The sequence below is a fragment of the Prionailurus viverrinus genome, chromosome E2 (assembly GCF_022837055.1).
Source record: "Prionailurus viverrinus isolate Anna chromosome E2, UM_Priviv_1.0, whole genome shotgun sequence".
NCBI classification, from domain to species: domain Eukaryota; kingdom Metazoa; phylum Chordata; class Mammalia; order Carnivora; family Felidae; genus Prionailurus; species Prionailurus viverrinus.
Genome location: NC_062575.1, coordinates 2,419,691 through 2,443,328, shown reverse-complemented (window position 1 = coordinate 2,443,328; position 23,638 = coordinate 2,419,691). Strand labels below are relative to the sequence as shown.

Here is a 23,638-nt window from a genome sequence, read left to right as displayed (position 1 = left end):
CAGGTCACGGTGCCGGGAGGGTTGGTGTTCTCTGAGACTTCTCCCTGGCTTGCAGCCAGCCGCCCTCTCTGCCGTGTCCCCGTCCTGTCTTCCCTTTGTGCACTTGCCTCCCTCGTGGGGCTTCCTCCTCTTACAAGGACACCTGTCAGAGTGGATTCGGGCCCGACCACATGACTTCAGTTAACTTTTAACAACCCCTTTTCAGGTTCTGTCTCCAAATACCATCACATTCTGAGGTACTGGGGGTTAGACTTCGGTGTATGACTTTGGGGGACACAAGTAGCCCATAACAAGCCCAGTCTGTCAGGGCATCAGCACTGATTGAACAAGACTGCGGTTTTGTCCTTTCAGAGCTTGGTGACGTTCGGGGATGTGGCCGTAGATTTCTCCCAAGAGGAGTGGGAGTGGCTGAACTCGGCTCAGAGGAACCTGTACAGGAGTGTGATGTTGGAGAACTACAGGAACCTGGCCTCTCTGGGTAAGGGTGTCCCTCCACCCCTCATTCTGCCACCTCTCGCCCCGGCCGCTGCCCTGACTCAGAGCCCTCTGCTCCTTTAGCACCGGGCCTTGCTCTGTCTCCCTTTCCTCAGGCCCAGGGGCCCGCACCTTGGGTCTGCACTGACGCACAGCATGACCGCCTCCTGTTCTTGTGTACGTAGGACTCTGCGTTTCCAAGCCCGATATGATCTCCTCGTTGGAACAGAGGAAAGAGCCCTGGATGGTGAAGAGAAGGCTGACAAGAGGCCGGGGCCCAGGTGAGTGTGGGAGACCTCCTGGGGTGTGGCCCCTGCGGCTCACAGCTCAGGCCCTAGGCGCGTAGGATGGTCAGCACGCAATTCCTGAGCCTCCGGGCGTGGGGGGAGCATTGAGGCCTCTGGAGCACGGGCTCCCCTGTCTCCTCTCTGCCTCTGCTCCCCTCCCTGCGAACATGACTTCTTGCTTCGGCCCTGGATCCCGTTTCTTCCTCGCTCCTTCTAAGACCTTTTGTCTTTCAGGCTTACATAATCATGTCCGTTCTTTGGAAAATCCTTGGCTGGTTCCGGTGTCATTTTTACTATCTTATTTCTCTTTGATCAAAAGGCTACTTCTTGTATAGACTTCTCTCATTGACTTTTTTTGTCAGTTATGAGGGAGGCCATCAGATGCTGCTTGGTAGATGACTGTAAGCTCTTAAAGAATTAACCGTGTCGCATGAGAAGTAAGGTGTATATCCATGGCTTACGTGAAGGAGAAAGTGCTGTCCCATGTATGTGAAGTATCAATAGGGATGTAAGAGGAAGAAGGAAAATCACTCCCAGTTTGAAGCCAGGGAAACCAGAATGAGAGTACAGTCTTTGGCAGAAACGTTAGAAATACAAGAGAGACCGGCAGGCCAGGGGATGGGTCTGGAAGGCTGTCATCAGACAGGCGCGGACAGCTGGGTGACTGGCTCTCGGGGGACAGGAGCACTGCTTCTGATTCAGGGGACGAGTCTTACAGATACCGTAATGATATTTCTATCATGTGGGGATACAGGTATTTCAACTACTGTGTTACTTCTGGAACAAATTGATTGAGTAAGACAAGAGATCGGAATTCTAGACTGCTCTTGGAGGTCACTACAGCAGGAAATGGCAGTAATCTCCAAAGAATTGAGACTCTTGTAAGATACCTTTGTTCCAATCATATTTCAAGGGAAGGGTTTGCATCGACAGAACAGGACAGGCTGTGCAGATACAACTTCTGACAACTCTCGTGGGTCGTCCTGTGGCACAGGAGAGCTCGGAGGGTGTTTTTGTGAAACTTTTCCATTTAACATACTAGCTCACGTTCCCTGGATTTTCTAAAACAAAATGGCTTTTCCCTTCTGTCAATCCTTCATGTCTTGCTGAGATTCTAGTTGGTTATGAAGACTTGAACTTCTAAAGCCGGGATTGGAACTTTTGTTAGTTAGCATTGTAATCAAAGAGGCACTGTTTAAAAAAAAGAGAGAAGAAATTTTTGCTGGAAAAATGGAGAAAGAGTCAAAGTGAGTTTTACTTAATACTGCTGAAATAAGGATCGTATAGCAGTTTTTTTTTCCCTTAGCCTCCTTTCTCTCTTTGTTTATATCAGCCACCTGGTATCTTATATCTACGTGAGAAAGCTCATATTGTATCCTTTAGGACTAAAGCTACATAAACAAGGGATTGTAAGGTTGGTTAGTCATATAAGAAAGTTTTCAGGGTGCCTGGGTGGCTCAGTCGGTTGAGCGTCCGACTTCATTTCGGGTCATGATCTCACTGCTCATGGGTTCGAGCCCCGCGTCGGGCTCTGTGCTGACAGCTCGAGGCCTGGAGCCTGTTTCAGATTCTGTGTCTCCCTCTCTCTCTGCCCCTAGCCCAGTCGCATTCTGTCTCTGTCTCTCTCAAAAGTAAAGAAACATTAAAAAAAACAAATTAAAAAAAGAAAAAAGAAAGTTTTGAATACATTGTGTTATTTTGAGGATCTTAATTCCTCTGCTTACATTTTGGAATTTTTCTTCATTCTACTACATGATGGAGAAAGGTTCGGTTTCTTAATGCCTTTCAGATTTGGAGGCAGGGCCGGAGACCAAGGAGTTACCCGCGAAGAAGGACATCTGTAAAGAAAAGTTGTCCCAGGTGGTGATCATGGAGAGACTCACAAACCACAGTCTGGAATGCTCCATATTAGGGGAAGACTTGGATTACGGTGCTCTGCTTGAGAGGCCACCGGTAAGTCAGGAGATCAACCACTGAGCTAAGACACAGTGGCCTTCCTAGAGAGACCCTTCTTGAGGGAGAGACCACGAGTCCGGTAAGTTCGGGAGAAGTTTCCATTTGAACAGGGTGCTTCCTGTAGACAGAGGATCTGGCCAGAAGGAAGAGCACGCGGTCTTGATGTGCAGCAGAAGAGGGGGGCGGTTCAGTTGTCATGAGCCACACACCAGCGTGTCTCAATCAGAAACATTCAACATGCCGTGACGTGAGAAAACTTGGAGCAGGATCTCCGCCCTCCCTTGTCATCAGAGATTATGTGGGAGAAAAAACCTGCAGGCTTGTTGAGTCGGCCATGTTGAAGGTGGGGAGACCTTCAGTCAGCCTTGGGAAATTCATACTGTGTGTAAGTTCATCCTCCTCTGCAGGATTATAGATCACCCATGGCAGAAACAGATTCTCCTATTTTTGTCTTTTTCCCCCAAACGTATACAGTATGACCGGGCCCGGTCATTATGTGACCCGGAGCACTCAGGACCTGAGTGAGAATTCTTGGCACGGGCAGCCTCTGTCACACACCTTCCCAGAGCCACTGCCGGCTTGTGAGCCCGTTTGATCCGAAAGCGTGTTTGTACCGTTTCAGGGCTTGGTGACCATCACGAACATGGCCGTAGACTTCTCCCAGCAGCTGGACCCAGCTCAGAAGAGTTTCTGTAAGAATGTGATGTGGGAGAATCGTAGTGACCTGGGGTCCGTAGGTAAGGATGTCCCTCTCCTCAATCTGGACCCGTCTTCAGGATCCGCCACTTCCTTTCCTTGGTTTTGAATTGTGGAGGTCAGGGAGGGATCTTCTGAAGTGTTGAGCTAAATTTCTGTCATGATTCTGAAGATGAGAACTTGACATTTGTAGAGTTGGAAGTTGGCATCTTCATTGTGCTTGAAGCATCGCCTTCAGTGAGTCTCACATACTGCTCACTTCCCTTTATACTTCTTACTATAATTAAACACTTTTCTTTCAAAACCAAGGAACTGGTTCTCGATTTAAGAGTGTCAAGGGGCCCCTGGGTGGCTCAGTCAGTTAAGCATCTGACTCTTGATTTCGGCTCAGGTCGTGATCTCGTGGTTCATGGGATTGAGCCCCATGTCAGGCTCTACGCTCGCAGCTTGAAGTCTGCTTGGGATCCTCTCTCCTTCTCTCTGCCCTCTCCTTCTTGTGTGCGCTCTCTCACTTCCCTCTCCAAATAAATAAACTTCAAAAAATATATATAAAAGGGGCGCCTGGGTGGCTCAGTCGGTTAAGCGTCTGACTTCGGCTCAGGTCATGATCTCACGGTTCGTGGGTTCAAGCCCTGCGTTGGTCTCTGTGCTGAGAGTTCAGAGCCTGGAGCCTGAGATTCAGATTCTATGTCTCCCTCTCTCTCTCTCTGCCCCTTCCCCGCTCACACTCTGTCTCTCTCTCTTTCAAAAATAAATAAACATTAAAAAAAAATTTTTTTTTAATAGAAAAGAAGAATGTCATGTGTGTGACAGAACCTATGTGTTTCCATGTGCAGGGCCCTGTGTGTCTAAGGCCAACTTGGTCTCTCTGCTGCAGCAAGAGAAGGAGCCCTGGATGGTGGACAGAGAGCTGCCGAAGGGGCTGGGGTCAGGTGAGTGTGGCAGGCCTGGGCCGAATCGCTGCTGCGGGTGGGGCCGGGTCCTCACCGAGGTTCAGGAGACCCACAGGACTTCACCGAGTTCTCCGGGTCTGGGCAGGAAATGGAGGTCTGGGCTTCAAAAGTACTCTCTTTCCCTCTTTGCTGCTGTCTCTCGGGTGATAGTTCATTCCTCGTATGTTCTTCTTCTGCTTGGCTACTCAGAGGTGCTCAGTCCCTTACACGTCCCTGTCCTGACCCCAGCGTACTTCTGAGCTATCTTCTGTGATCACATGGCCCACTCATTTCATTGAGCATCTGCTCCTGTAAGACCCACGAATTGAGAGTTATTTGAGGGTGCCATCCTGCTTGGCGTTGGAAGGTAGTTGGAGAGGGAGGGAAGTTACGCATACGTTGAAGTTGCAGATGGTCCCTCCAGTGGAAGGGATGAGACATGTTTATGGGTGAATGAATGAAGTAGAGTTTGCAGAATTTCTGGTAGGGCATTGCAGAGGCAGAGATGATTGATTCCTAGTAGCTTCCTTGTTTCAGTCGGGGAGTGGGGGGGGGCAGAAATTGGATTGCAAGAATATATGTGGAGGGCCTCTTCCTCTTTTTTTAAAAAATTTTTTTAGGTTTATTTATTTTGAGAGAGAGAGAGATCAAGTAGGGTAGGGCCAGAGAGAAAGTGGAAGAGAGAATCTCAAGCAGGCTCCGCACCTTTAGCGCAAAGCCCGATGCGGCACTCAAACTCATGAACCATGAGATCGTGACCGGAGCTGAAGAGTCAGATGCTTAACCAACTAAGCCGTTCAGGTGCCCCTCTCTTCCTCTTTTGATGTAGAAGGGAGAGAAAAGAAATTTCTTCAGAAAATAATGATTTGTGGGGTGCCTGGGTGGCTCAGTCAGTTAAGTGTCCAACTTTGGCTCAGGTCGTGATCTCATGGCTCATGAGTTCGAGCCCTACGTCGGGCTCTGTGCTGACAGTGTGGAGCCTGCTTTGATTCTGTGTCTCCCTCTCTCTCTGCCCCTCCCCCGCTTGTTCTCTCTCTCTTTCTCTTTCTTTCAAAAATAAATAAATCAACATTAAAAAAAAAATCATTTGTAGGTAGGGGTGCCTGGCTGACTCATTTTGATGGGGTGTGCCACTCTTGATCTTGGGGTTGTGGGTTTGAGCCCCACATTGGGTGTAGAAATCACTTCAAAATAAAATTTTTGGGGTGCCTGGGTGGCTTGGTTACTCATATGACTTCAGCTCAGGTTATTATCTCAAGGTTTGTTCATTCAAGCCCCACATTGGGCTCTGTGCTGACGGCAACGAGCCCACTTCCAATCCTCTGTCCCCCTCTCTCTCTGCCCCTCCCCTGCTTGTACGCGTGCGTGCTCGCTCTCTCTCTCTCTCTCTCTCTCTCTCTCTCTCTCTCTCACACACACACACACACACACACACACACACACACGAATAAACATTAAGGGGCGTCCGGGTGACTCAGTTGGTTAAGTGTCTGATTCTTGATCTCAGTTCAGATCATGATCTCACTGTCTGTGAGTTTGAGCCCTGCATTGGGCTCTGTGCTGATGGCTCAGATGCTTGGGATTCTGTCTCCTCTCTTTGCCTCTCCCTTGTTCACTCAAATGCATACTCTCCCTCTTTCTCTCTCAAAATAAACTTTAAAAAAATGAATAAACACTAAAAAATAGATTATAAAAATAAAATCTTAAAAAAACAAGAGGAACGCCTGGGTGGCTTAGTTGGTTAGCAACCAGTCCCAGGGTCATGGGATCGAGCCCCGTATTGGGCTCCCCACTGAGCCTCTTTAAGATTCTTTCTCTCTCCCTCTGCCTCTCCCCACTGCTTGCACATGCATGAGCGCTTGCTCTCTCTAAAATAAAAAAATAAATAAAATAATATTTAATAGGTAAATAAATAAAACTTGAAAAAAGAAAATGATTTGTAGAAAATGTAATCCCATCACCTGTTTGGAAACAATATTAAACCATGACCTGTAATCACAATATGTTAACAAAGCAACTGTAGACTTCTTCAAGTCATGATAACACGTATCGTTCATGTAGTCAGAATTACAGTATGTACATTCAGCCATGCATACAGATGTTTTTCACATGCATTCCATGTCATTTTTCCCATGTCTCAATTAGGTTACTTCACATTTCTAGTATCAAAAATATACTTGCGGGGTGCCTGGGTGGCTCAGGCAGTTGAGCATTTAACTCTTGATTTCAGCTCAGGTCATGATCTCATCGTTCATGGGTTCAAGCCCCATGTTGGGCTCTGTGCTAACAGCGCTGAGCCTGCTTGGGATTCTGTCTCTCTCCCTCACTGGCTCTCTGCTCCTCCACTGCTGTCTCTCTCTCTCTTTCTTTTTCAAATAAAAACATTTAAAATATATGTATGTATGTATACACACACACACACACACACACACGACACACACACACACACACACACATATACTTGCAACAGTATCTTTATGTAAGTGGAAGCTATACCTTTCTGAGATTGCTGCATCTCTGGGTATGAACGTCTTTTAGGCTCTGAAGGTTTCGTTTGCTTTCAGCAACTCTAAACAGTGACGGGATGACTTGATGTTTGGGTGTAATTGCTTTCTCATAGCACTGGCTATGCTGGTGGGATTGCCTGCTTAGTATCTGGTGAAAGACTATTCCCGAAAGTTATTTGTTTTATTGTGAAAGAGATTGAATACTTTTTATACATTTGTTTCTTTTCTTTATCCTTCTGTAAAATGTTCCTCATTTATATTATTTCTCTATTCTTGTCTTAACAGTTCCAGAACTTATCTTAACAGAACTTATCTTCTTAAAAGTTCCAGTGATTTTTTTTTTATGTCAGCATACTAATTCTTTGATGTATTGTTTCAAACTTTTTCATATACAGTAATGAGTTTTTGTTTAATTAGACCTTTTTGTAATTTTGTAAAAATTTAAACATTCTTATGTAGTCTAATATATTCTTTTATAAATTGTCCTTCCATTTTTGTCCTCGGAAACTTGATGTGTATAGTTCTACGTCATTGTTTGTTTTTGGGTTTTTTTTTATTTTTTAATTTTTTAAATTTTTAAATTTTTTTTAAATATGAAATTTATTGTGAAATTGGTTTCCATACAACACCCAGTGCTCATCCCAAAAGGTGCCCTCCTCAATACCCATCACCCACCCTCCTCTCCCTCCCACCCCCCATCAACCCTCAGTTTGTTCTCAGTCTTTAAGAGTCTCTTATGTTTTGGCTCCCTCCCTCTCTAACCTTTTTTTTTTTTTCCTTCCCCTCCCCCATGGTCTTCTGTTAAGTTTCTCAGGATCCACATAAGAGTGAAAACATATGGTATCTGTCTTTCTCTGTATGGCTTATTTCACTTAGCATCACACTCTCCAGTTCCATCCACGTGGCTACAAAGGGCCATATTTCATTCTTTCTCATTGCCACGTAGTACTCTATTGTGTATATAAACCACAATTTCTTTATCCATTCATCAGTTGATGGACATTTAGGCTCTTTCCATAATTTGGCTATTGTTGAGAGTGCTGCTATAAACATTGGGGTACAAGTGCCCCTGTGCATCAGTACTCTTGTATCCCTTAGGATATAGCCTAAGGAATATAGGCTATATATCCCTAGGAATAGCACTGTATTCCTAGCAGTGCTATTTCTGGGTCATAGGGTAGGTCTATTTTTAATTTTCTGAGGAACCTCCGCACTGTTTTCCAGAGTGGCTGCACCAATTTGCATTCCCACCAGCAGTGCAAGAGGGTTCCCGTTCTCCACATCCTCTCCGGCATCTATAGTCTTCTGACTTGTTCATTTTAGCCATTCTGACCAGCGTGAGGTGGTATCTCAGTGTGGTTTTGATTTGTATTTCCCTGATGAGGAGCGACATTGAGCATCTTTTCATGTGCCTGTTGGCCATCTGGATGTCTTTAGAGAAGTGTCTATTCATGGTTTCTGCCCATTTCTTCACTGGATTATTTGTTTTTCGGGTGTGGAGTTTGGTGAGCTCTTTATAGATTTTGGATACTAGCCCTTTGTCTGATATGTTATTTGCAAATATCTTTTCCCATTCCGTTGGTTGCCTTTTAGTTTCATTGATTGTTTCCTTTGCAGTGCAGAAGCTTTTTATCTTCATGAGGTCCCAATTGTTCATTTTTGCTTTTAATTCCCTTGCCTTTGGGGATGTGTCAAGTAAGGAATTGCTGCATTTGAGGTCAGAGAGGTTTTTTCCCTGCTTTCTCTAGAGTTTTGATGGTTTCCTGTCTCACATTCAGGTCCTTTATCCATTTTGAGTTTATTTTTGTATTTTTTCTTATTTTTATTTTTTAAGTTTATTTATTTTTGAGAGAGAGAGAGACAGAGTGTGAGCGGGGGAGGGGCAGAGAGAGAGGGAGGCACAGAATCCAAAGCAGGCTCCAGGCTCTGAGCTGTCAGCACAGAGCCTGATGCGGGGCTCGAACTCACGAACTGTGAGATCATGACCTGAGCTGAATTTGGCACTTAACCGACTGAGCCACCCAGGTGCCCCTACATCATTGTTTTGATGGATGCCTAGTATAACAATAAGTAGATATACCATGATTTACTTAACTGGTTTACTGTTAAGGATATTTGAACATTTAGGTTTTTTCCTGTTTTTACCTATAATAAGCTGTGGTCCAGTTTGTACATGATCAAAGTATACATTTTCTTTAAAAAAAAGTTTCATGGATATAATGCTATACCATTGGAACAGTATATAAGAATACCTGTTTCTAGGCATCTTCACCAGTCGCGAGTACTTTGTATTTTTTTACGTTTTGCGAAACTCTTGGGTGAAAATGGAGGTTTCGTTTAATTTGCATTTCCCCAAGTACTTGTAATGTTGAGAAATAGGCAGTTTAAATCCATTTAGAGTTCAGGGGTGCCTGGGTGGCTCAGTTGGTGAAGCGACCGACTTTGGCTCAGATCATGATAACACGGTTCATGAGTTCGAGCCCTGTGTCGGGCTCTGTGCTGACAGCTCGGAGCCAGAGCTTGCTTCGGAGTCTTTGTCTCCTCCTCTCTGCCCCTCCCCTGCTTGTGCTCTGTCTCTCTCTGTCTTTCAATAATTAATAAACGTTAAAAAAAAATTTAAGTCCATTTGGAGTTCATATTCTGTTAATGGTGTCTTTATACTCATCTCCTACATTTCTGTTGGGTCACATTTTCTTGCCTTTATATAGTATGAATATAAACCCTGTCTCAAAAACGTGATACATTTTGTTCCCGCTTTTGTGTAGTGTGTTAGTTCGCACTTGCTGTTTCTTCTCACTATGCAGTAGTTTAAGTCGGGTGGTGTCTTTATTCACAGAAGCTTTTGTAGAAGTCTTTATTTATGTTGACCTTTTGTTTTCCTGATAGTTTTTTCTTTTTATTAATATGTGTTTCATCCATTTGTACCACATCACAAATTTGGTCTTCTTTGAGTTACTTCTTTCTTGCTTGCTCTCTTCCTATCCATGAACACAGGATGTCTTCCCATTTATGTCCTCTTGATTTCATTCAGCAATGTTTTATAGTTGCCAGCATACAGTTTTGTACCTCCTTGGGTAAATTTATTCCTAAATAATTCATTCTTTTAAGCTATCTTTCATGGAATCGCTTTCATAATTTCCTTTTCAGATTGTTCATTTCTAGTGTATAGAAGTACAATTGATTTTTCTGTGTTGATCTTGTATCTTTTAATTTTGATGAATTGATTTATTAGCTCTAATACTTTTCTCATGGATTCTTTAGGGTTTTGTATATATGGGATCACACCATTTACACATACAGTTTTACTTCTTCCTTTCTAGCTAGGATGCCTTTTCTATTTCTAATTGCTCTGGCTAGAACTTCCCGTACCGTGTTGAGTAGAAGTTGGAAAAGCAGGCATCCTTGTCTTGTTACCAATCTAAGAAGGAAAACTTTTAGTGTTTAGAGGTCATTTAAAAAGAGTTTATTTTCCCTTTTTTAAGATCACTTTTTTCCCAGACATTTGACTCTCTGCATCATCTCTGCAATACCACTTTCGTCTACATGTATTTATTGAGATATAACTATACGTGCACAAATTTTGGGTGCATGCTAAGTGATTTTAGCAAAAGGACTTCAGGCAGATACACTCCTGCACGTAAGCGTTAGAGTCCGAGGTAAGACATACGACTGTCCAGTTGTGTATGTGGTGTGATGAAATATAAATGGTAGTGCTCATTGTTTTTGTAAAAACAGTTGCTTCAAACCGAGAACTTAAATTGCAAGGTCCAGAGAAGTGTCAGGCCTGGGAAAGCATGCAGGTAGGTGTAAAAATGGTATTCTATGTCCACTGAGCTTCTGCTGTCAGTTGGTAAGGTAGGTTTTGTTAAAATTACTCAAAGAAGATGCAGTTAGCAGAAACACCATTTGCTGGTTGTAGGGGAATAAGCCTTCAGATAATCGTGGTAAATGTTGAAGAATAAGCTCTCCTCTTTGTGCTTTGGGTTTGCTTCTTGGAATAGCTTTTGTGATGTGATGACTGCTCTGACATTGAAGTAGGATGCACAGGGCAGGAGAGAGAGTAAAGGCAATGAATGCCAGAGAATTTTTAGGTGGTGTGATTGCAGAACGTTTTCCTAGTTCCTTTCCCCTAATATGTAACTGATTCCACAAACACTTAATTCTTTTCTACTCGCCCCTCCTAGGCTCCTGGGGCTTACTTACATACTTTGTAGACCCCATGTTTACATGTTAGAGGCACCTAGCTTATGTGGTTTAATTAGGGTTTAATTCACCAACCACTGAATTCATTCACAATTCCCTTTTAACAAATTCCTTTTTTTTTTCTAGCACACAATAAAGGAGATATTTATTTCTTGATATCTTTCAGGTCAACAATCTATACATGAGACCCAGGAATTATTTCTAAAGCAGGATTCATTTGCTGAAGTAACAGACAGAACTTCAAACACTAATTTGGAGTGTTCCACTTTCAGAGAAAATTGGGATTCTGAGGGTGTGTTTGAAAGGAAGCTGGTAGGTCAGGAGACACAATTCAGGCAAGAGACAATCACTCATAACAAGATGCTCTCGAAGGAAAGAGAACGTACTTTTAACAAATCTGGAAGATGGTTTCATTTGGACATTTCAGAAGAGAGAGTTCATAATCATGATTCAGTTAAGAAAAATTTCCCCAAAAATTCAGTGGTAATAAGACATACAGGAATTTATGCAGGAAAAAAACTTTTCAAATGTAATGAATGTAAGAAAACTTTTACCCAGAGCTCATCCCTTACTGTTCATCAGAGAATTCATACTGGAGAGAAACCCTATAAATGTAACGAATGTGGAAAGGCCTTCAGTGACGGCTCATCCTTTGCTAGACATCAGAGATGTCACACTGGCAAGAAGCCTTATGAATGTATTGAATGTGGGAAAGCCTTCATACAGAACACATCCCTTATACGTCATTGGAGATATTACCACACTGGGGAGAAACCCTTTGATTGCATCGATTGTGGGAAAGCCTTCAGTGATCACATAGGACTTAATCAACATAGGAGAATTCATACTGGAGAGAAACCCTACAAATGTGATGTATGTGACAAATCCTTTAGGTATGGCTCATCCCTTACTGTGCATCAAAGGATTCATACTGGAGAAAAACCATATGAATGTGATGTTTGCAGAAAAGCCTTCAGCCATCATGCATCACTCACTCAACATCAAAGAGTGCATTCTGGAGAAAAGCCTTTTAAATGTAAAGAGTGTGGGAAAGCTTTTAGGCAGAATATACACCTTGCTAGTCATTTGAGGATCCATACTGGGGAGAAGCCCTTCGAATGTGGGGAATGTGGTAAATCCTTCAGCATCAGTTCACAGCTGGCTACTCACCAGAGAATTCATACTGGAGAGAAGCCCTATGAATGTAAGGTTTGTAGTAAAGCATTCACCCAGAAGGCTCACCTTGCACAGCATCAGAAAACTCATACGGGAGAGAAACCATATGAATGTAAGGAATGTGGTAAAGCCTTCAGCCAAACCACACACCTCATTCAACACCAGAGAGTTCATACTGGAGAGAAACCCTACAAATGTGTCGAATGTGGGAAGGCCTTTGGTGATAACTCATCCTGTACTCAACATCAGAGGCTTCACACTGGCCAAAGACCTTATGAATGTATTGAATGTGGGAAGGCATTCAAGACAAAGTCATCCCTTATTTGTCATCGCAGAAGTCATACAGGAGAAAAACCTTACGAGTGTAGTGCATGTGGCAAAGCCTTTAGCCATCGCCAGTCCCTTAGTGTACATCAGAGAATTCACTCTGGAAAGAAACCGTATGAATGCAAAGAATGTAGGAAAACCTTCATCCAAATCGGACACCTTAATCAACATAAAAGAGTCCACACTGGAGAGAGATCCTACAACTACAAGAAAAGCAGGAAAGTCTTCAGGCAGAGCGCACACCTTGCTCACCCAAGAACTCATAATGGAGAGGCAACAGCACGCCCGTCTTTCCCTTCCACATCGAGTCCTGTGGATCTTCTCCCCAGGTTCCTCTGGGGTCCACCGTCACTGTCGTCCCCCTAGTCTCAGTGTTATTTCAGCTGGACTGTGCCAGTAGTTCAAACACGGGCCCCTCTGTCTGTTCAGTGTGGTTTTGTTGTTTCCTTTATGAGTTTCTTCTCCACGTTGCAGTCAGCCTGATTTTTTTTTAAAGTGTAAATACAGATCACTCCTCATATAAAAACTTGCGTTGGGATCCTTTAAACTGGTTAATCCGTAAGATGTGCTTAGCACGGTGCCTGGTTCATCCCAGGTGTTGAAAAAACATTGTTTGGGAACATTGAAGAGTCATCAGGGTCATCTCTGAATAAAACAGTGCATAGAAGGAGGCCAGGAGACACCCATCGAGGTAGCTTACAGGTAGTCAGTGAGGTTTGGCCAGCAGTGGTTTAAAACTCGGTTCCATAATGTTGAGTGAGAACTGTGGCTTTCCAGCTCATCTGCATAAATGTGAGGTGATGCGACTTTATTGGTGAGGAAATTCAGCTTTACTATCCATCTGAGAACAGTCTTAGTGTAGAGAACATGGATGAGTTGTCCGCTTGGAACAAAAGAGCTGAAACAATAAAAAAAAAAAATGCAAGATTTATACGCACAAAGTTAAAACTGTTGACATGGTACTCAAGACTTAGAAAATTTGGAAAGATCTATTTAAAATCACCTGAGCTCAGAAATGAACTCAAACTTTTGTTTTTAATGTTTACTTATTCTTGAGAGAGAGAGACAGAATATGAGTGGGGGAGGGGTAGAGAGAGAGAGGGAGACACAGAATCCGAAGCAGGCTCCAGGCTCTGAGCTTTCAGCACAGAGACAGGCGCGGGTCTCGAATCCACGGACCGCGAGATCATGACCTGAGCCGAAGTCGGACACTTCACCGACTAAGCTCCCAGGCGCCCCTATGAACTCATTAAACTTTTAAGGAACTGTCAACTGATAAGCTAAGCTGATCTAAAGCAGGTCTCAGCAAACTGTGACTCACGGTCAAAGTCTCACTGACTAGTTTTGTATGGCCCATGGTCTAAAATTTTAAATGGTTGAACAAGTGAATAGAAGATTTTGTGACAACGTGAAAATTTACATTAAATTTAAATGTCAGTGTCTGTAAATAAAATTTTATTGCCGTACATTCACACTCACTTGTTCACATATTTCCTGTGGCTGCTTTCACTCCACAATGGCAGAGTTGAGTCAGTATTGAGGCAAAGCTCAAATATTTACTCTCTTTCCTTTTACAGAAAAAGTCTGCCAAACCCTGCTGTAGCACGGAGAATATACAAAAAGTTCTAATCATTTCTATGAGCATAATGCAACTCTCACTTCAAAAACCAGACAAACTACAAGGCAACTTATGAATAGACATAAAAAGGAATTATTGAAATATAAGAATATGTCAGTAGAGGAGAAATCTGTTTTTCTAGATGAAATACTCAGTACTGTTAAAGTGTTTGTAAATTGTCATTCACAACAGAGTCCCCGTAGGATATGTTTACTTTGACAGTTCTAGTTGAAACAGCACAAGGAAAGCTAATGTGGCAAGCATAAGCAGGACATTTTAAAAATAGGTTTCTTAGCATTTCAGATTTTGATATAAACTAAGACTGGTTTTTCATTATGGGGGAAATTATGTTTTGACAATTGGTTATCCATTCTGTCAAACACACACACACACACACACACACACACACACACACACACACACACTTAAATTGTTGTTAACATTTCTAATTAGGAAGTGATATGCAAGAAACAACCTAAAAAAGAGGAAATCTTTCCTAACTCGGGTCCTAGAAGACATGGGCAAGAGAGTAAGTTGGGTTATACAAAGATCTAAAACTTCAGAATGGTGAAAGGCCCCCAAAAGATGTGAAAGATAATTGACAGACTAATACAAGTTATGTGACAAGTCATTTAGGAACAAAGAGCTATTACACATACAAAGCAGTGGGAAAAAATAGTGCATTCCCAACAGACATGTCAGTTGCAGAGTTCAAATGAGTAAAGACAATCTGTAAAGTTCTTAGTCTCACTCATCAGAAAATTACAAGTTAAAACAAAATTTCTTGGCTTTCCAATGGATTTCAGTTTAACATTTGGATAATATCCACTATTGGCATCAGTGTGGCAAACAGATACTTGATCATCAGCAGTGTAAATCGGTCTCCTGTCTTTCAGGATGGCAATATAGTATGACCTACCAACATTATAAATGTGCATTCCTTTTGCAACAGTAACTCTGGATCTAGGAGTTTTGTCCCGTTGGAATAAATAGATGTAAATAATGTTTATTGCAGAATTGTTGTAATTATGATAAATTGGATTTCAGCATCCTGCCAAGCAGGTTCATTAAATTGTGATTATCCAATACTGTATTGTCTGGTTAGAGAAAGAGATTAAATTCTATGTATGCCTCTATGGAGAGTTGTCCATCCACAATATATTAAAAGAAACATGTGACTTGCAAAACCTAATATGTAAACTCATCTTGTAGCCATAGAGTCAAAATTAATATTGGATATATATATGTTTGCGTGTATATGTGTGTGTGTGTGTGTGTATATATACATGTTTTTTCAGTATAAATGTTGAAACCTTTTTTGTCTTTTTTTGTATTATAAAGTATTTTTTTAATGTGTATTCATTTTTGAGAGAGAGAGAGACAGCATGAGCAGGGGAGGGGTGGAGAGAGAGGAAGACACAGAATCCGAAGCAGGCTCCAGGCTCTGAGCTGTCAGCACAGAGTCCAATGTGGGGCTTGAACGCATGAACCATGAGATCATGACCTGAGCCAAAGTCAAAGGCTTAACCAACTGATCCACCAGGTGCCCAAAATCTGTTTTTTGTCTTTCGCACACCCACTTCTAGCTCTTTGTTGGCACGTTCCCTTTCTTCATTCTGTGGTGCTCTGGTGAACTGCCAGTCACACGTGGCTGCAATTAAGCCAATCAGATTTCCCATTTGTGGTTTGGAGACACAGGGACAGGAGCAGGGCCAATGTTCAGCCCTGCTGAATGTTCAGTCCAAAAAGCATGTGTGATGCTTGTTTATAATGAAATTAGATCATTAAAAGGCCAATGTTCAGCCTTGCATAGTCGGTGTCCATTGTGATGGGCTGGGGCCCTTGTACCAGCGGAAGGAAGTACCATCGTTGGAAGTGAGCCATTCTTTGACAGCAGCCTGAAGATTTCTGCACCCCTACATGCCAGTCTGATCCACTAAAACCATTCCTGTCCAGGTTTTTAAATCTGTGAAGTACTTGGTATTCTTCCAATATTTAACTTCTGGGGCGCCTGGGGTGGCTCAGTGGGTTGGGCGTCTGACTCTTGATCTCAGCTCAGGTCTTGATCTGAGGGTCGTGAGTTTGGGCCTTGTGTTGGGCTATACACTGGGCACGAAGCCTACTTTAAAAAATATATTCTAATTTTAAGTTAAAGTCTGCCTTTTTTGTTCCCAAAGCTAGCCCATGTGGCAACTGATACTAGAAAATGATTATCAGGGGCGCCTGGGTGGCTCAGTCAGTTAAGTGTCTGACTTTGGCTTAGCTCATGATCTTACAGTTTGTGAGTTTGAGCCCCTCATCGGGCTCTCTGTTGTCAGCATGGAGCCTGTTTTGGATCCTCTGTCTCCTTTTCTCTCTGCCCCTCCCTTATGTGCTCGCTCTCAAAAATAAATGAACTTAAAAAAAAAAAAAAAAAAAGAAAGAAAATGATTATCAAACAATAGGGAAGCAGAATATTAAGGATTGCTGAGATAGATCAAAAGATGAGAAACTTTTGTATTAGGAATGGCTATTCTTTTTTCAATTTTATTTTAACTCCAGTGTAGATAATATACAGTGTTATAGTAGTTGCAGATGTACAATATAGGTACTCAACAGTTCTATCCATTGCTCAGTTCTCATCAAGAGAACCGTGCTCTTAATCCCTTTTATCTATTTCACCCATCCTGCCAGCCACCTCCTTGGTTTAAGAGTATTTCTTGGTTTGTCTTTTTTCCTTTTGCTCATTTGTTTTGTTTCTTAAATTCCTCATATGAGTGAAATTGTGGCATTTGTCTTTCTCTGACTTATTTCACTTAGCATAAACTGTCTAGTTCCATCTGTGTCATTGCACATGGCAAGATTCCATTCCTTTTGATGGCTAATATTCCATTGTGTGTGTGTGTGTGTGTGTGTATGTGTGTGTGTGTGTACATGTTCTTTACCCATTCATCTATCAGTGGACACAGGCTGCTTCCATAATTTAACTACAGTAAATAATGCTGCTATAAATACAGTGATGCATTCAACCCTAGGAAAGGCTGTTATTTATTTTTTTAATGATTATTTTTGAGAGAGAGAGAGAGCAGGCGAGGGGCAGAGAGAAGGGAGAGCAAGAGAATCCCAAGCAGGCTCCCTTCTGTCAGGGCAGAGCCAGACACAGGGCTTGATCCCACGAACAGCAAGATCATGGCCTGAGTGGAAATCAGGAGTCAGACACTTAACCGACTGAGCCACCCAGGCACCTCAGAAAGGCTCTCTTTGATAGGGGAGGATTATAAGCCCATGGCACATTAATGACTAGGTAGCTCTTAGCAACAACGAAAGGCGATGAGGAATCCTAGTCCAAAAAGCATGTGTGATGCTTGTTTATAATGAAATTAGATCATTAAAAGGCCACTTGAGATTGTGGCCTTAAGCAAAGAGTTAAAATCAAGGCCTTTTTGTGATTATGTTGGTAATCATCTTACTCTCTAACCATGAAAGCCACAGTGGGTCCAGTTAGTTGTTGAGCTATGATTTTTTACTGAATCCCAACTTGTCACGTCTCTTAAATGAAACTGAGGTCTTAAGAAAGCTCTGAATCTATGTTGTTAAAATGGAGCCATCATGAAGGATTCAAGCATCTTAGAAAACTTTGAATTCTCTCAAGCCTTAAGAAACCTCCCTACTCATCCTCCTTACCATATCTCCTTTGTGACAGAAGACAAAAGAATTCAGGGGTTTAAAATGCTGGCTTGGGTTATTTGCGTCTAAGCCTCTGGCTCACCTTTTGCAAGGGCCCCTGTCAGGGGCCGGTAGCCTTTCTATGTTCTTTTGACGTGAAGCACTAACATCTTAAAATTTTCCTCAAGCCTCCTCCTTTATGTATTGGGACTTCTCATGACAGATTGCATTTGAAAGGGGAGTACTGAACTATGTCATGTGTTGTAGCTGAATTACAGGGTAACTGTTAGCCACAGGAAGAAAATGAAATCGTTGTAATAAACCGCAGAACTCCAAGGATGTTCTAATACTTGATCTTTCCACCATATTTAATCATTGATCTCCAGGGTTGAAACCGCATTAGGGTTTTGTTTTAGTTAAAAACACTTCATGGCATGGCTGTCAAGTCCCACACAGACTTGTGTCAATAGAAAAAGGACTGAGTAGGGGCGCCTGGGTGGCTCAGTCGGTTGAGCGGCCGACTTCAGCTCAGGTCATGATCTCACAGCTCGCGAGTTCGAGCCCTACGTCAGGCTCTGTGCTGGCAGCTCGGAGCCTGGAGCCTGCTTCGGATTCTGTGTCTCCCTCTCTGCCCCAACCCACTCGCATTCTATCTCTTTCTAAAAAATAAACATTAAAAAAAAAAAAGAAAGAAAAAGGACTGAGTACTCTTGAATGAGTGTAACAAAAATCACTATGAACATTTCCACTGGAATTCCTAAAAGACTTGCATTTATTTATTTATTTTTTTTTTAATTAATTTTTTTTATTAATTTTTTTTTCAATGTTTATTTATTTTTGGGACAGAGAGAGACAGAGCATGAACCGGGGAGGGCCAGAGAGAGAGGGAGACACAGAATTGGAAACAGGCTCCAGGCTCCGAGCCATCAGCCCAGAGCCTGACGTGGGGCTCGAACTCACAGGCCGCAAGATCGTGACCTGGCTGAAGTCGGACGCTTAACCGACTGCGCCACCCAGGCGCCCCAAGACTTGCATTTATACATGTAGTTTATAGCAGGTCCGGTCACCAAAAACCTGTAATGATTATTTTCCAAGGTCCTGGGTATTTGTTAATGCTACCTGTGTTATGACTAGATGACCACCCCTTTTTCTATTGTCTGGAGTTGATTCTGGAGTGTGAATATCCAGGTATGTTCTACATTACCCAGCCACTCTTGCTTCTAGTTATGGCTATTAGACTAATCTTCAGTGTGGTTTGGATAGGAATATGTCAACTGGGGCTTTGTTATGATGCGGCTGTATGGTCCAGCTGGAAGAAGAATCTTGATAACATGGAAATGGCGAAACTGCAATATGGAAGAACTCCAGGCCCCTAAACTACTATTTGGATGAAAGCCATCAGTCACTGAAGAACACCAGGAATGGATTATTATGGGAGTGAAAAATTAACTCATATGGGTTAAGTTAATGACATGGTGTTTTTTTGTTGTATTTTTAATTTTATTTTTTTCATTTACACCCAAGTTAGTTAGCATACGGTGCAACAATGATTTCAGGAGTAGATTCCTTAAGCCCCTTACCCATTTAGCCCATCCCCCCTCCCACAACCCCTGCAGCAACCCTCTGTTTGTTCTCTATATTTAAGACTCTTTTATGTTTTGTCCCCCTCCCTGTTTTTATATTATTTTTGCTTCCCTTCCCTTATGTTCATCTGTTCTGTGTCTTAAAGTCCTCATATGAATGAAGAATGACATGGGTGTTAGTAACAGTAGTTACTGTCATTCTAATCCCTGTGATATCCATGACTACTAAGAGAATCCCTATTTTAACTTACTGTATCATAGAGTTTAAGAGGTACAGTGGCAAATTAGTTAGCTATTGTGTATCAAATTACACTAAAGCATAGTGGCTTAAAACAAACATGTTTATTATCTCACTCTTTGGGTAAGGAGTCCAGGTGTGGCTTAGCTGGGTGCCTCAATTCCCACAAGGCTGCAGGCACGTTGTTAGCCAGTGCGACATTCACCTGAAGGCTTCATGGGAAGACAATCATCTTGCAGACGCACTCATTTAAACTGTTGGCTGGGTTGGGGTCCTTGCTGGCTTTTGTCTGGACACATCAATTCTTTCCACATGGACAGCTCACAACATGGCAGCTGGCTTCCTTGAAAGTGAACAGGCCAACATCAATCATCACCAGGGAAGTACAAATCAAAACCACAATGAGATCCCACCTCACACCTGCCAGAATGGCTAACATTAACAACTCAGGAAACAAGAGATGTTGGCGAGGATGTGGAGAAAGGGAAATTCTTTTGCACTGCTGGTGGGAATACAAACTGGTGTAGCCACTAGGGAAAACAGTATGGAGGTTCCTCAAAACGTTAAAAATAGAACTACCCTACAACCCATCAATTGCACTACTAGGTATTTACCCAAAGAATACAAAAATGCTGATTCGAAGGGACATATACACCCCAATGTTTATAGCAGTACTGTCAACAATAGCCAAAGTATGGAAAGAGCCCAAATGTCCACTGACTGATGAATGGATAAAGAAGATGTGGTATATATATATTTATATACCCCCCCCCACACACACAATGGAATATCACTCTGCAAAGGAAAAGAATGAAATCTTGCCATTTGCAACTACACAGATGGAACTAGAGGGTACTATGCTAAGGAAATAAGCCAGTCAGAGAAAGACAGATACCATATGATTTTACTCATATGTGAAATTTAAGAAACAAAACATGGACATAGGGGAAGGGAAGGAAAAATAAGATAAAAACAGAGAAGGAGGCAAACCATAAGAGACTCGTAACTATAGAGAAAAACTGAGGGTTGCTGGGGGTGCCTGGATAGCTCAGATGGTTAAGTGACTGACTCTTGATTTCAGCTCACGTCATGATCTCACAGTTCATGGGTTTGAGTGTGGAGCCTGCTTCAGATTCTCTGTCTCTCTCTCTTTCTGCCCCTTCCCCACTCACATTCTGTCTCTCTCTCAAAAATAAATAAACATAAAAAAATAGTAAGTACAACTGTACTTAATGCTTTCACTTTGACACTAAAAATAAGACAAGTACATCCAGTATTGCTCCTACCAAATAGCATGGTACTGGAGGTCCAGCCATCCCGTAAGGAAGGAAAGAACTAAGAGACGCAGTGATAGGGAGAGAGTAGATATAACTGTTATTATTGGTAGATATGAAGATTTACCTATAAAAACCAATTAGAACCTGTAAGGGCATTAGCAAGAGTGCTAGATTGACAGTCACCTTACATAATCAATATTTTGTTTCCCCTTTTCTTTATGTCATCTTTGGTTTTAATGGAGACTTTTATATTATTATTTTCTCCCTTAGGTGTCTTTTCCCCTCTGGCAATCTTCCAAGATTTTATCTTTGATTTTTCTGCATCCGAATATGATATGCCTAGGTGTATATGTTTTTTGTATATATTTGTCCTGCCATGGTATTGTCTATGCTTCCTGGATCTGTGGCTTGGTGTCTGTCATTTTAACTTTAGAAACCTCTCAGCCGTTATTACTTCAAATATTTCTTTTCCTTCCTTCTATTGGTATTACAATTATGCATATGTTATACCTTTTGTAATTGTCCCATGGTTCCTGGATATTCTGATGGTTGTTATTTTGGTACTCTTTTTTAAAAGTTTTATTTATTTTGAGAATTGGGGTGGGGGGGGTGGAGAATCCCAAGCAGGCTCTGAACAGTGAGATCATGACTTGAGCCTAAATCAAGAATCCAATGCTCAACTGACTGAGCCACCCCAGGCACCCCCTGAGTGTTTTTCATTCTTTTTTTCTCTTTGTATCTCAGTTGGAAGAGTTTCTATTGGCATGTCCTCAAACTCACTCACTCTTTCCTTAGCTGTATGCAGTCTATTAAGGGGAAGGGGAACTATTGTATAATCTTATGATTAAATCTCAGCTTTTCAGTGGGCTTGGGCACTTGGACTCTGACCTTCAGAAGTGCTTCTTAGCCTTTACTGAGGCAGAAAGACTAGAGAGGCTGGACCTGCCCAAATGCCTTCCCTCAAGTCCAAAAAGTCTCTGGTATGTAGTTTTCCTAAGTGCAGGGTTTTGTTATGGAAAATGCTCTGAGTGTACTACAAAATGTTTACTTTTCCCCTCCCCTTGCCCAAAACTCAAGAAGATTCCCCCACCCTGACCTTTAGCGTTAAAACTTGGTGGAGTTCCTGGAGGTAAAATCCATGAAAGTAGGAGAGCCCATCTAGGGCTCCAGGAGTTAAAAAAAAAAATTTTTTTTAACGTTTATTTATTTTTGAGACAGAGAGGAACGGAGCACGAACGGGGGAGGGGCAGAGAGAGAGGGAGACACAGAATCGGAAACAGGCTCCAGGCTCTGAGCTGTCAGCACAGAGCCCGACGCAGGGCTCGAACTCACGGACCGCGAGATCATGACCTGAGCCGGAGTCGGAGTCGGCCGCTTAACCGACTGAGCCACCCAGGCGCCCCATAGGGCTCCAGGAGTTTTAAACTCACAGTGTAGTCCACACTAAACCTCCAGTTCACCAAAATTACCAGTGAAGAGTGTGTAACAGTTTATGATTCCAGCAGCATCTGCTTCAGGTAAGCTCATACCTGCCATGATTTTCAGTATTTGCCGGTCTTTCCAATTTTTGGGGTGTGGTTTCTTTTGTGACTTCTATTTTCTGATGGGTCTTAAAAAAAAAAAGTTGTTGATTTTCAGTTTGTTGAATGTTTTTCTTGTGAAGATGTCAGTAAAGGTTTCCAAACTCTTTATACATTACTTCTAAAATGGAGAATATCAGGGGTGCCTGGGTGGCTCAGTCGGTTAAGCAGCCAACCTCGGCTCAGGTCATGATCTCACCGTTGGTGAGTTCGAGCCCTGCATCGGGCTCTGTGCTGACAGCTCAGAGCCTGGAGCCTGCTTTGGATTCTGTGTGTGTGTATCTCTCTCTCTCTCTCTCTCTGCCCCTCCCCCACTCATGCTCTGTCTCTCAAAAAAATGAATAAATGTTAAAAAGTTAAAATAAAATGGAAACTATCAGTATCGTCTTTATCTGATTCTAACCACAAATTATTACAAACACTAAGCTTCCATTTACAGTTACTTAAAGATGGCGTCGTCGCAGCTACAATTCACTTCATGGCGGGGTCCACAAAGTCAGAGAGATTGGATCCTGGAAAACCAGCGCCTCGATGGGGCTGTATTGCTTCGAGTGACGGGATGTGTCTGAGAGTGGCTTAAGTTGGGAGTGTTAGGTAGTGGACCAGCCTCTGCACACTTGGGAATTTTATTTCTTTACACACACACATACACAGTCACAAATCACAAGGGCACAAAACAGTCAAAACTCAGACACACACACACATTCACAAATCACAAGGGCACAAAACAGTCAAAACTCAGACACACACACACATTCACAAATCACAAGGGCACAAAACAGTCAAAACTCAGACACACACACACACACACACACAAACACAGAGTCACAAATCACAAGGACACAAAACAGTCAAAACTCAGATCTCTACTCACCTATCAATAAGGATCCGCTTCTGGCCCCGCCTGCCCTAAGCCCCGCCCACTTTCCGAGCGCCTGCGCGCCGCACGCCTCCAGCGATACTATAGGCGCAGGCGCGGGGACGCAGTACCCAGGCCTCCGCGCTGTGCGCCTCACGGCGGCGCCTGCGCACTCTGAGCCTGGCGGGGGTTCCCAGAATCCTCGGGACTCGGCTCGCTTCAGGGAGGCGGCCTGTACTTTGGGCGCCTGGAGTCGGGACTGAGAGGCTTCTGGGCGGTT

At 42.8% G+C, this 23,638-nt stretch overlaps 1 protein-coding gene and 1 long non-coding RNA gene across 6 annotated transcripts in view; one reads left to right on the top strand and one right to left on the bottom strand.

The window, feature by feature from the left end:
* LOC125152479 (zinc finger protein 470) overlaps positions 1-23,638 on the top strand; it is a 46,920-nt gene that overhangs the window by 9,251 nt on the left and 14,031 nt on the right. For 2 of the 5 annotated variants that reach the window (XM_047834438.1, XM_047834439.1), the window contains 6 exons: positions 352-478; positions 660-755; positions 2,551-2,714; positions 3,340-3,454; positions 4,250-4,345; positions 11,222-15,412. In XM_047834438.1, the coding sequence (XP_047690394.1) occupies positions 352-478; positions 660-755; positions 2,551-2,714; positions 3,340-3,454; positions 4,250-4,345; positions 11,222-12,924 (2,301 nt within the window). In that variant the 3' untranslated portion in view covers positions 12,925-15,412. Of the gene's footprint in view, positions 1-351; positions 479-659; positions 756-2,550; positions 2,715-3,339; positions 3,455-4,249; positions 4,346-11,221 lie in introns of those variants that run through there. The other 3 variants (XM_047834441.1, XM_047834440.1, XM_047834437.1) reach the window with 2 other exon arrangements.
* Positions 19,727-23,523, bottom strand: LOC125152511 (uncharacterized). Its single transcript, XR_007147229.1, has 3 exons — positions 23,374-23,523; positions 22,449-22,528; positions 19,727-19,985 (listed from the first exon to the last, which is right to left on the bottom strand). It is a non-coding gene; the product is annotated as an uncharacterized LOC125152511 (long non-coding RNA).